This window comes from Gopherus flavomarginatus, chromosome 24 (assembly GCF_025201925.1).
Source record: "Gopherus flavomarginatus isolate rGopFla2 chromosome 24, rGopFla2.mat.asm, whole genome shotgun sequence".
In the NCBI taxonomy this organism is placed as follows: Eukaryota; Metazoa; Chordata; order Testudines; family Testudinidae; genus Gopherus; species Gopherus flavomarginatus.
In genome coordinates this window covers 1226513-1238993 of record NC_066640.1, presented here as the reverse complement: position 1 = coordinate 1238993, position 12481 = coordinate 1226513, and the positions used below count along the sequence as shown (strand labels likewise).

Genomic DNA, 12481 nt, shown 5'->3' with positions numbered 1-12481 from the left:
TTTACAGGATGTCAATCTGTTAATGAGAGGCCATTGAAATAAGTTTCTCTATTTAGCACCTTCTGTGCTAGGTTCTCAAAATGCTTTACAAACATTAGTGAATTAAACATGAAAATAGCTGGGTATTCTCATTTTTCAAAGATGAGGAAAACAGGCACAAAAAGGTGAAATGATTTGCCCCAGGCTCCACAGGAAGCTTGTGGTAGAGCTAAAGATAAAACCTCAATCTTATTAATTCCAGTCCTTTGCTTTAACTACAAGATGTTGTTCCCAATGAGTCTTCAATGGTCGTGCACCAATTCAAGATTTGAAATGGAACAGCTTTTAACTTTGTTTCTCTCTTTTGAAGCGTGAGACCTGTGACTTTGAAAAGGTACCGCCGTCTTTGAGCTGAATTTTAACAAATTTCTTTACCTTAATGCAGTGGTCAGCAACCCTTTGGCACACGGCCCATCAGGGTAATCCACTGGTGGTCTGCAAGGCATTTTGTTTACGTTGACTGTCCACAGGGACAGCTTCCTGCAGCTCCCAGGGGCTGTGGTTCGCCGTTCCTGGCCAATGGGAGCTACAGGAAGCGGCAGGTAGCAGGTCCCTGCCGCCTGCTGCTTCCCACAACTCCTATTGGCCAGGAACAGTGAACTGTGGCCCCTGGGAGCTGCAGGGGGGCCGTGCCTATGGATGGTCAACGTAAACAAAATGTCTCATGGCCCATCAGTGGATTACCATGATGGGCCGTGTGCTGAAGGGTTGCAGACCCCTGCCTTAATGCATCCTTAACTGAAGTTTCCACAGACCATGCACAACAGCAGAGGACCAAATCATGGAAATAATCTAAAAATGGATGTGCTGCTTACCTTTGTCACACATGTAGGTGTGTGCACACTTCTTGCAACTCTTTCTTATGGTCCCTTTTGTTATCTCAAAGAATACTAATTCTAGATGGCATGTGTATATTTTCTTCCTTCTTTTAAATAGCGTGATAGGTCTCACTAAGCTCTCTATCTTCAATTTGTGTGGTTTGATCAATGTCGGCTACAAATCAAGTATTATTGATTCACTGAAAGCATCAGAAACGTTATATGAAAATAGACTAAAAGAAGTAGCGAAAAGGAACAAAAAATGGAGCTTGAGTCCATGAGTTATGGTAGGCCTTCTAGTACTTCTCAGTGTACGGGAATATGGCTTCATTGAGTACAGACCTCTGTGGAAATGGCCCTAAAACTCTTTCTTACCTCATTGCAATAGTGGAGGTGGCCCTTTCTGTTGGTGTGTACTCTGTGGCGAGATGGGCTGGTGCCAAAACAGGGATATGTATGCTGTTTGTAACTCCATTGCATTTTGGAAACCCGATTGCTTCAAAACCATCTGTGGTCCTGCACATTACCAAGAGTCACAGCCATGGTGCATTTCCCGATTCCAAATTGATTTCCCACTGACTGGTAGCAGTCTGGTGTTGCAAGTTTCCAGTGTGCCATCGCCACTCGCTTATACACTGTCAGTGCAGCTCTCATTCTGATGTCCCTGTGCTGGAGGGCTGGGACCAGCTCAGCATACAGATCCAGGAATATGGCTGTGCACATCTGAAAGTTCTGCAGCTGCTGCTCCTCATCCCTAACCTGCATTACCCAGTGATGCAACCAATCAGTACTTGTTTCTCAGGCCCGGGCTCCACCAGCTGCAGCTGCTCCATGAATGCCTCCAAAAACCTTGATGGTTTTTGCTGTGTCCAACAGAAAACTGTCCTCCAAGGAATAATCATTTTCCCTACTCGTTCAGTTTTTCTTGCAGCTCTGTAGATACTACAGGATTGTGCTCCCTGAGCTTGCAATGGGGTTTAGTTGGGGTTGATTCTGCTTTGAGCAGGGAGTTGAGCTAAATGACCTCCTGAGGTCTCTTCGAACCCTAATCTTAATATGATTCTGTGACAATAGTGAAGAGCTATGCAGGCTCCATGCTTTTGTCAGAGATGGCAGACAGTGAGGAGGGCCACACAGGTTTGTGGGATTTTAGAAAAAAAGGTGTGAAAATGATGGGATAAAGATAACATTATGGGATGGAGACAGTTGCAAACTGGGAAGTTGACCCCATGCTCCCAGTCACCCCTAAATGACTAATTTTGGCCCATCATGCATTGCCAGAACTTTGCAAAAGGCAGGGCACTAGATAGTGGCGAGTTGCATAGTGGGATACCGGCCCAAGGTGCATTGCACTCTGCATTGATACAAGCACTCCTGGTGAATATGTACACTGCCAACGCAAGGAGCCATGTATGCATTTGCAGAAACGCTGTACTAACTGCATTGGCTGTATGCTAATATAATTTTGAGTCAATATAACTTTGATCTCAGGCTTTGTGAATCTCCATCATTTTCCAGGCACAGCAATGCTCAGTGTCACCACATCTAAGTTCTTTTGTGAAGCTCCCACTCTCTACACAGGTTTTGTGAGGATATATACATTAAAGATTGTGCGGCATTAAGGCTATGTCTACGTTACGAAATTAGGTTGATTTTATAGAAGTTGATTTTTAGAAACCGATTTTATACAGTCGATTGCATATGTCCACACTAAGCGCATTAAGTCAGCGGAGTGCGTCCTCACTACTGTGGCTAGCGTTGATTTACACAGCGGTGCACTGTGGATAGCTATCCCACAGTTCCCGCAGTCTCCGCTGCCCATTGGAATTCTGGGGTTAAGCTCCCAATGCCTGATGGGGCAAAAACATTGTCGCGGGTGGTTTTGGGTACATGTCGTCAGCCACCCTCCCTTTCTCCCTCCCTTCCATGAAAGCAACGGCAGACCAATGTTTCTTCCCTTTTTTCCTGGGTTACCCATGCAGATGCCATACCACGGCAAGCATGGAGCCTGCTCAGCTCACCGTCACCGTACGACTCCTGGGTGCTGCTGGCCGACGCGGTACTGCATTGCTACGCAGCAGCAGTTCCTTGCCTTCATGGCAGACAGTGCAGTAGGACTGATAGCTGTCATATGTCTCCTGGGTGCTCCTGGCAGACCTCGGTGAGGTCGTTCAGGGGTGCCTGGACAGACATGGTTATCCTCCTCTTAGAACACCGAATTGGAGGCAGACATTCCAGGTCATTCTCTTCTTTGTTTCATCTCATGGAGATTCAGTCATGCCTGGAATATCATGCGAGCTGGAGGCTTCTGCCTCAGGCTGCTCTCTCAGCCAGCAGCACTGCGTAGTTGCACCTACCCCAGCCTATCCCTCGCTCCCATGGCTCATGAAGCCTGGACAGTAGTAAGTAGCAGTTCAACTACAGGCTGAGCAAGGGCAGAATGGTGGTAGAGTGTGCCTTTGGATGTTTAAAAGCTCGCTGGCAGTGTTTGCTCACTAGGTCAAACCTCAGTACAACCAACATTCCCATTGTTGTTGCTGCTTGCTATATGCTCCATAATATCTGTGAGAGTAAGGGGGAGATGTTTAAGGCGGGGTGGGAGGTTGAGGCAAATCGTCTGGCATCCAATTTTGAGCAGCTGGACACCAGGGTGATTAGAAGAGCACAGCAAGGTGTGCTGCGCATCAGAGAGGCTTTGAAAACCAGTTTCATGACTGGCCAGGCTTCAGTGTGACACGTGTGTGTTTCTCCTTGATGCAAACTCACCCCCTTTGTTGATTTTAATTCCCTATAAGTCAACTACCCTCCCCCCTTTGAAATAAAGTAACTATTGTTTTGAAAACCATGCATTCTTTCTTTATTAATTACAAATAAAAAGAGAGAGATAACGGACGAGGTAGCTCGGGTGGGGTGGGGAGGGAGGGAGGGAAGGACAAGGCTACATTGCTTATTGTAGCCACACTAAAAATCAAACTGTTTGAATGACAGCCTTCTGTTGCTTGGGGCATCCTCTGGAGTGGAGTGGCTGGGTGCCTGCTGGAGCCTCCCCTCTGCCCCCACCACCCCCCGCTGCATTCTTGGACGTCTGGGTGAGGAGGCTATGGAACACGGGGAGGAGGGTAGGTGGCTATACAGTGGATGCAGTGGGGGGTCTGTGCTCTTGTTGGCTTTCCTGCAGCTCCAACAGACACTTCATCATGTCCATTTGCTCCCCCAACAGATGCTTCATCATGTCCGTTTGCTCCCCCATTAGCCTCAGCATCGTGTCCTGCCTCTGCTCTTCATGCTCGCTTAATTCTTTCCTGGCCTCTGCCACTGAATGTCTCCATGTATTAAGCTGTGCCCTATCAGTGCAAGAGGACTGCATGAGCTCGGAAAACATGTCATCGCGAGTGCATTTTTTTCGCCTTCTAATCTGTGATAACCTCAGGGATGGAGATGATAGGGGGAGTGTAGAAACATTTTACGCTTTATGATTCTGGGGCGACTTCATGGTCACCTGTGCTGCTGAGTTCGCCACACTGACCAAACAGAAAATGAAATTCAAAAGTTCTTGAGGCTTTTCCTGTGTACCCGGCTAGTGCATTGGAGTTCAAAGTGCTGTCCAGGGCAGTCACAATAGAACACTCTGGGAGAGCTCCCAGAGGCCATAGAGTTGATTTGTGTCCACGCTACCCCAAATTCGACCCAGCAAGGTTGATTTTAGTGTTGTTCTCCTCACCAGGGAGGAGCACAGAAGTCGATTTTAAGAGCCCTTAAAGTCAACAGAATAGGGTTGGTTGTGTGTACAAATTCTCAGATACTACAGAGGGGGCAGGGACTCAGACCCCTCCTCCCAGAGGTGTAGGGTCTCTTCCCCACTTACTCAAACTCACACAGAGGCAAGAAGGTGTGGAGCAGAGTCGCCTGTGATCTTGGCACATACTGTGAGGGACCAGAGGTCTGGAACCCTGGTCCAGAGGGCTCTTAAGTATTAGTAAGTTCCAGCCTGCCACCAGGTGATCTGTTAACAGTTGCCGGAACCAGAAGCTCAATTCCAGCAGAGGACTCCAGTGTTGGGATCTGACTGGCAGAACTCTGGGGCTCCTGATTGGTTCCCTGCTTCTATTTAAATGAAGCACAGGACCAGGAAGTTATCCATGTGAGTTGGTTTCCCCTGCTTAGGACTGCTTCCCTTGTGCTACCTGGTCCTGTAACCTCACCATGCCTGCCTCCAGACATCTATCTCAGTCTGCCTTCTGGCGTATCTCAGACTCTGACCTCCTGATATCTGACCTGGCCTGACTTCCAACTCCTATTCCAACCACTAGATAGGATGCCCACTCCCCAGTGGTGACAGTGTGCATGGACCACTTACACCAGAGAAATGAGCCTGGTGGTGCCAGCAGAATTGATCTGGCTAACCTGTTGGGAGCACTGGACACATTTGAGTAGGCTGCCTGCCTTCAGGTGGACACCCAAGCCCTGCAGACATAGGTTGTCCAAGTGACCTCAGGAAACCAGCAGGTGCAAGTCAGATAGTTGCATACTGAAAATGCCACGCTTTAGACATGGCTCTCGCGGAGCCCTGTTCCCCAGTCCATCTTCTGGAACAGTTTGATGGTAATTGCCCAGTGCTGCTTCCTGTTCATGATGCAGCCTCAGTGCTATGCTACTATTGTGCATATCAATAGTACTATGATGCAGCCTCAGTGCTATGCTACTACTGTGCATACTATTGTGGTTATCAGACAACTGTCAGGGGAAGCCTGAGACTGGATCTCCCCCTTCTTGGAGTGGTGACAGCCTGGTATTTTCAAACTGGGAGGTCTTCCTTCAAGCTATGTCAATGCTATCCAGTGATCCGCACCAAGCCCAAATGGTGGAGGCTCACATCAAAGACGATGCTTGTTTCTGCTGTATATGATGGTATAAGACGGGGTAGGCAACCTATGGCACGAGTGCTGAAGGCGGCACGTGAGCTAATTTTCAGTGGCACTCACACTGCCTGGGTCCTGGCCAGCAGTCCGGGGGCTCTGCATTTTAATTTAATTTTAAACAAAGCTTCTTAAACATTTTAAAAACCTTATTTACTTTACATACAACAGTAGTTTAGTTATATATTATAGACATATAAAGAGACCTTCCAAAAATGTTAAAATGTATTACTGGCACGCAAAACCTTAAGTTAGAGTGAATAAATGAAGACTTGGCACAGCAATTCTGAAAGGTTGCTGACCCTTGGTATAAGATGACCAAAATCAAACAGCATTCAAAGTGAGGGTATAATCCTGATTTTATGTAATGGTGGTATGATATTTTCAGTCCCTTACATCCCAAAGAGAAACTTTAGCTGCACTTATTTCATAGAAGATTAGAGTTGCAAGGGACCTCAGGAGGTCATCTAGTCCAACCCCTTGCTCAAAGCAGGACCAATCTCCAGACTCATTGTTACTCCAGTTCCCTAAATGGCCCCCTCAAGGATTGAACTTACAACCCTGGGTTTAGCAGGCCAATGCTCAAACCACTGAGCTATCTCAACTGTCTTGTTGGATCAACTTGAAGGAGAGTCTGTGAGTTGGAAGATTTTTGCAGTTGAGCCTATAGCATCCTTAGTGTGCTGCCGGGTTCAGCTGAGAGCTTAGTCTGGGAGAAGGTGGAGCTTTTTCAGGTTTTTTTGTATTTTGCCTTTCAGTTATTTCCCATAGTGCTCATAGTGTTGTAGTCTTGTATCACGAGGGAAGATTGTACCCTGACAGCCATCCTCATATTTCAGATAGGGTATCATTTTCATTTGAATGTGTCTAATGTATCAGTAGAGGCGGCTGTTGTTCATATTCTGTGCAAAAAAACTATATGGAAAAACTTAAGTTTATGTGAGGAATTTCAATGTACATTCCAGGAAATTCAATGTACAGGACAGCTCTATTTTGTATACTGGGGTATGGTTAGTTTCAACAGGTGTGGACTTGAGACAGCCTTTGCAGGTGGTGTATGCTTTTCTCAAGCCTTTTACTAAGGAAAGGGAAACTATAGATCAGGGGTAGGCAACCTATGGCACAGCACACGAGCTGATTTTTAGTGGCACTCACACTGCTCAGGTCCTGGCCAGCAGTCCGGGGGCTCTGCATTTTAATTTAATTTTAAATAAAGCTTCTTAAACATTTTAAAAACCTTATTTACTTTACATACAACAATAGTTTAGTTACATATTATAGACTTATAGAAAGAGACTTTCTAAAAACGTTAAAATGTATTACTGGCACGCGAAACCTTAAATTAGAGTGAATAAATGAAGACTCAGCACTCCACTTCTGAAAGATTGCTGACCCCTGCTATAGATGGAGTTGTATTTAGTCAGGGTGAAAGGAAAGGGGCATTGTACAGTAGAACCTCAGAGTTACGAACACCATGGATGTTGTTCATAACTCTGAAGTGTTCCCAACTTTAAACAAAACGTTATGTCTATTCTGTCAAAAGTGTTGCAACTGAACATTGACTTCATACAACTTTGAAACTTCACTATGCAAAAGAAAAATGCTGCTTTCCTTTTAATTGTTTAGTAATTTGTTTAACCCAGTACTGTATTTCCTTTTTTTTTTAATGTTTTTATTTTTTTTGTCTCTGCTTCTGCCTGATTGTGTACTTCTGGTTCCAAATGAAGTGTGTGGTTGACTGGTCAATTTGTAACTCTGGTGTTCGTAACTCTGAGGTTCTACTGTACTGTGACAGAGTTTAGAGAGCTTGGCACAGGCAAAAAAACTTTTTGACAATGGCTTTGATGTAGGGAGAGAGGTTGAAAAAGTAGGACAGAATGACAGGAAAAGGAAGGGCGTAAAAAGGAATTAGGGTAATAATGACTAGGAGGATGTTAGAAATGTCTTAGGGGTGGGGAGAAGAGGAGAGTATCAGTGGAGGGGAGTTTTTGGAGGCAGGGTTATCTTTATGAATTAGACATGGATTGAAAGAAGGAAGTAAAGTTTTCTAATGTTAATATTCGCCACTGCAGGTATCACTTGGACCCTTTTACTCTTCTGCATTGCTTTGTACTGTGGTAATTTGTGTCATATAGCCTGAAATTGGTTAGGCCCTGGCTGATCTCTGAGATGCCTCTGTGACAAAGTGGGACTGTTCTTAATGTTTCCTCTAAATACTGTGTGGGTGCCTCAGTTTCCCCTATGCATTTCCTACGTCTCCAGTGTGCATAATTTGCTGACACTTTGTATCCTAGCAACAAGTGGCTGGGGCCCTTCACCTGCAAGGGAATAGCTAAAGGTGAATAAAGAGATCAGGTGACCTCCTGGCCCGGGAAAGAGACAAAGGCCAAAAAGGAGGGGCTGGAGGGGGTTTCAGTTTGGAGCTGGCTGGGGACTGGAAATGAGGGCAGATGGGGTGGTCTGCCTCGATGGGCCCCAGAATGGACCCGGCTAAGGGGTCCCGTTCTCTGTACCTACAAGCTCTGTTTTTGACCGTGTTCATGTCATCTAATAAACCTCTGTTTTACTAGCTGGCTAAAAGTGACGTCTGACTGCGAAGCAAAGTGGGGGTGCAGGACCCTCTGGCTTCCCCATGACTCTGCCTGGGCAGACTTGCTGTGGGAAGCGCACGGAGGGGCAGAGGATGCTGAATGCTCCAGGAAGAGACCGAGGAGGTGAAGCCGTATGAGCTTCTTGCCCTGAAGACAGTCTGCTCGAAGGGTGAGGAGGCTCCCCAAAGTCCTGCCTGGCTTTGTGGGGAACAGTTCCAGAGCATCGCCCAGGGACTCCATGACAGCTTCTCTGTACCTGATTGTGACAGTTGCATTCTGCTGGAATGCTTGTCTACCCTGGGCTTTACCTCCTTGAAAGCAGGCAGCGAAGGATAGCACAGGAGGTAAGGGTCTCTGCACAGGGATCTCTTTCCTCTTAGAGATTGAATATTATTTTTTTTAAGGATGCCCTGAAAGAATAGTGTGTTCTCGCTGTATGGCTTTCTTAATTTAGGCCTTCAGCCAGAAGGTAGTTATCTCACTTGGAGGTGCAGGTAATAGAAGTTGGAATGAGTTTAATCTGTACCAGTTGTTGAAGAGTTGTTTGCTTTAATGTTTGTACTATGTACTCAAATATTATAATGGGTGCAGTACATACAAACGTTACCTTTTCGAATCTCTCTGGTTTCAGCTACTTTATTTTGTCATACTCATGTTTATTGATACTGAGAATTGTAGGGAATTCCTTCCTACTCCCTCCCTCCATCCACCACCCCAATTGGTCTAGCGTAAGTGCTAGCAATAGTGGAAGTGTAGTGTAAGAAGCAGGTGTTTTCAGTATTGTTGTTTAAAGCTGCTCCAAATAGGGTTGGAGTAATAGAGTAAAAGAACTCTCTCACCATTCCTGGTGGAGCTGCAGCAGTACTAGAAGAATGGTGGGAGAATTGTGTAAAAGTCTCAGTATAGACAGTCTCAAAGACTGAAGTGGCTTAAGCGACTTAAGCAGAGAAATTAAAGCTAGTTTTGTTTGTATACTGTGCCCCTTTGTAATATTTGGGTGCCACAGCAGCTACATTATTAAACCACTCTTTACCTATCTGAAGGTAAGCATTTCTTCTTCGAGTGCGTGCTCATATCCATTCGAGTTAGGTGTGCGCGCACCTAGCAACACTCTGTGGGTCGGCAGAGCGCCCCCTGAAGTGGCGCCACTATGGTGCCGGATATATACCCCTGCTGACCCATCTGCCCCTCAGTTCCTTCTTACCGCCCGTGTCGGTCGTTGGAACAATGGAGCACGGCTTAGCTGATCTCCACCTCCCTAACTATTCGCTCATTTCTAATCGTTTTTATATATATAGTTCAATATTCTATATTTCTAGTTCGTTTTATTAGTTCTTTGTAGTAGTTATTGTATATAGTTAAGAGGGATCGGGGATTAGCCCCTTCCTCTCACCCAGTACTGGGGCCCATGCCTGGTTCACCGGGCTTCAAACCGTGCTCGGCCTGTCATAGGGCGATGCCTTCAGGAGACCCTCACGATTCCTGACTCGTGCTTGGGCGAATCCCACCTCGCAGACAAGTGCCGCATCTGCAAGGCTTTCAAGCCCCGGACGAAAAAGGAGCGGGACATTCGTCTCAAGCAGCTCCTGATGGAGGCAGCTCTAACTCCTCCATCTTCGGCACCGACTGCTGCACCGGGAACAAGTGCCTCTTCCGCACCGGAGCGCCTGGGCACCGTGAAGGCTCCTCAGCACCAGCCATCACCGGCCCAGGCTCCTGCCTGGCACCGCTCTCTCTCCCCAAGGATCAAGAAGCATAAGACTCCTGCGGCTTCCGTGTCTACGCTGCAGTCAGAGCGCCTAATTAAGTCGGACCGCCCGGCACCGTCAACTGCCGCGGCACTGATGTCTTCTGCGTCGTTGATTCCGGTCTCGCAAGAGCCGTCTAGTCCGGTGCCTACCAGCTCCCAGGCACACGCCGTGGTTGAGCTTATCGTGCCCTCCACGCTGGAGACATTCTCTACGGCAAGGGAGTTGATTGCCTTGACGGAGCCTGAGCTGCCTCAACCCCCGGAATCACCGGTGCGGGTTGTTTAATCATTAGGGAAGCCCGCCCTGCTGAGACCACTGAATGTCGCCGGTCGCGATCCAGGTCCCGCAGACACTCTCGGTCCCGTCATCGATCCCGGTCCTGATGCCGCTCCCAGTCCCGGTACCACTCTCCATCTAGGTACCGGTCGTATTCGTGGCACCGTTCGAGGTCCCTGTCACCGACCCGATACTCTCGGCACCGATCCAGGTCCTGGCACCACTTGCGGCACCGTACCTCTCGCAGCCGATCTCGACGCGGGGATTCAAGGCACCGGTCGACCTCCCTGCACCACGCCGGTCGCAGGTCCCAGTCTCACTCTCGGTACCTGTACAACTCCTGGTACAGTCCTCCGGTGCCGCTTGGAGATGGATCGAATACACACAGAGACCCTCCTCAAATGGTTTCAGCTCCTCCATGGCCTTCTCGTCATCCATCCGTATCATCCCATGCGGAGAGTGCTTCCTATGGGGATTCGGATGCTCACAGCAGGTTCGCCCAAGGATCCCACGGTCCAGACCAAGGACCTCATCAGTGGTCCTTTTGGACACCTTGGGCTTATCACCAAGCCCAAGGTGAACCCACTGTGCCACCATGCTCTGTTCCTTCAGAACACCGCGTGCCAGAGGCCACTGTCAGCCGACCTCCACCTGCTGGTACGGAGGAAGCTCCTGTCCCCGCACCGGACCTCCACGATCTTCCGGCTCCGGATGTCCCCCAGGATCAGGAGTCAGTACAGGACCCACTCATCCTGGGGCTTTCATCCTCCTCTTCTCCGGATGATGCGGTAGCGGGGACATCATCGTCGGGCCCGCCTCCGATTGATCTCGGGTCACACCAGGACCTCCTGCGGCGTGTCGCCCAGAATATCAAATTGCCAGTAGAGGAAGCTCCAGAGGTGGAGGACCCAGTGATAAGTATATTGTTGGCAGAGGCACCAACCAGAGTGGCCCTGCCGTTCATTCGTTTGATCCAAGCTAAGGCAGACACCATCTGGAAGTCCCCGGCATCTATCCCGCCCACAGCCAGAGGGGTCGAACGGAAATACATGGTGCCCTCCAAAGGGTATGAATACTTATATGTACACCCCTCTCCCTGTTCATTGGTTGTACAGTCTGTCAATGAGCAGGAGCGCCATGGCCAACAAGCCCCTGCACCTAAATCAAGGGAGGCTAGGCGAATGGATTTGTTGGAACGGAAAATCTGTTCCGCAGGAGGCCTCCAACTCAGGGTAGCGAACCAACAGGCCCTGCTGAGTAGATACAATCACAACACCTGGGAGGCAGTAGGGAAGTTCACAGAGCTGGTCCCACAAGACTCCCGCCAGGAATTTACAGCATTATTGGAGGAAGGAGAGAAAGTAGTGTGGACCTCCCTACAGGCCTCACTGGACGCCGCCGATTTGGCAGCTAGAACAGTCGCCTCTGGAATCGCCATGTGACGTATTTCATGGCTGCAAGTGTCAGGCCTGCCACCTGAACTTCAGCACACTATATGAGACTTACCCTTTGATGGCCAGGGCCTATTCTCACAGAAGACGGACCCTAGGCTACAGAGTCTGAAAGACAATCGCATAATTATGCGTTCGCTCGGAATGCATACGCCACAGACTCAAAGAAGATCCTTCCGCTCCCAACCTCAGCGCCCTTGCCCCCCGCCTAGGCCAAGACAAGACTTTACCAGAAGGTGAGGTCGTACCAACCGCAGACGTCAGTCTGGACCTCAAAGGGGTAACAATTCCGGTCCCACCAAGCCAACAGCGGGACCCGAATCAAACTTTTGAGGGTGTGCCCGAGAGCAGTGTACCAATTGTCTCCCAGGATCCTTTTCAGTTTTACAACCACCTTTCCCCTTTCCTCCCTGCGTGGTCCCGATTAACCTCGGATCTTTGGGTCCTACTCACGGTGAAGTTTGGATACCATCTTCAGTTTGTTTCACCGTCTCCCTTTCAACCCCCCTCCTCGTCCCTCTTCAGGACCCCTCTCATGAGCAACTCCTCCTGCAAGAGGTTCGGAGGCTCCTTACAATGGGAGCTATAGAGGAGGTACCAAAGGAATTAAGGGGCAAGGGGTTTTATTCCCGATATTTC

The 12481-nt window shown here is 48.4% G+C and overlaps 1 protein-coding gene across 8 annotated transcripts in view; it reads left to right on the top strand.

The window, feature by feature from the left end:
* Positions 1 to 12481, top strand: part of SPPL2B (signal peptide peptidase like 2B) — a 175053-nt gene that overhangs the window by 8045 nt on the left and 154527 nt on the right. The window contains exon 2 of one of the 8 annotated variants that reach the window (XM_050933740.1): positions 8344 to 8708. The exons of the other annotated variants lie outside the window; for them this stretch is intronic. Coding sequence (XP_050789697.1) covers positions 8649 to 8708 — 60 coding nt within the window. The 5' untranslated portion in view covers positions 8344 to 8648. The remainder of the gene's footprint in view (positions 1 to 8343; positions 8709 to 12481) is intronic. 8 annotated transcript variants of the gene reach the window in all.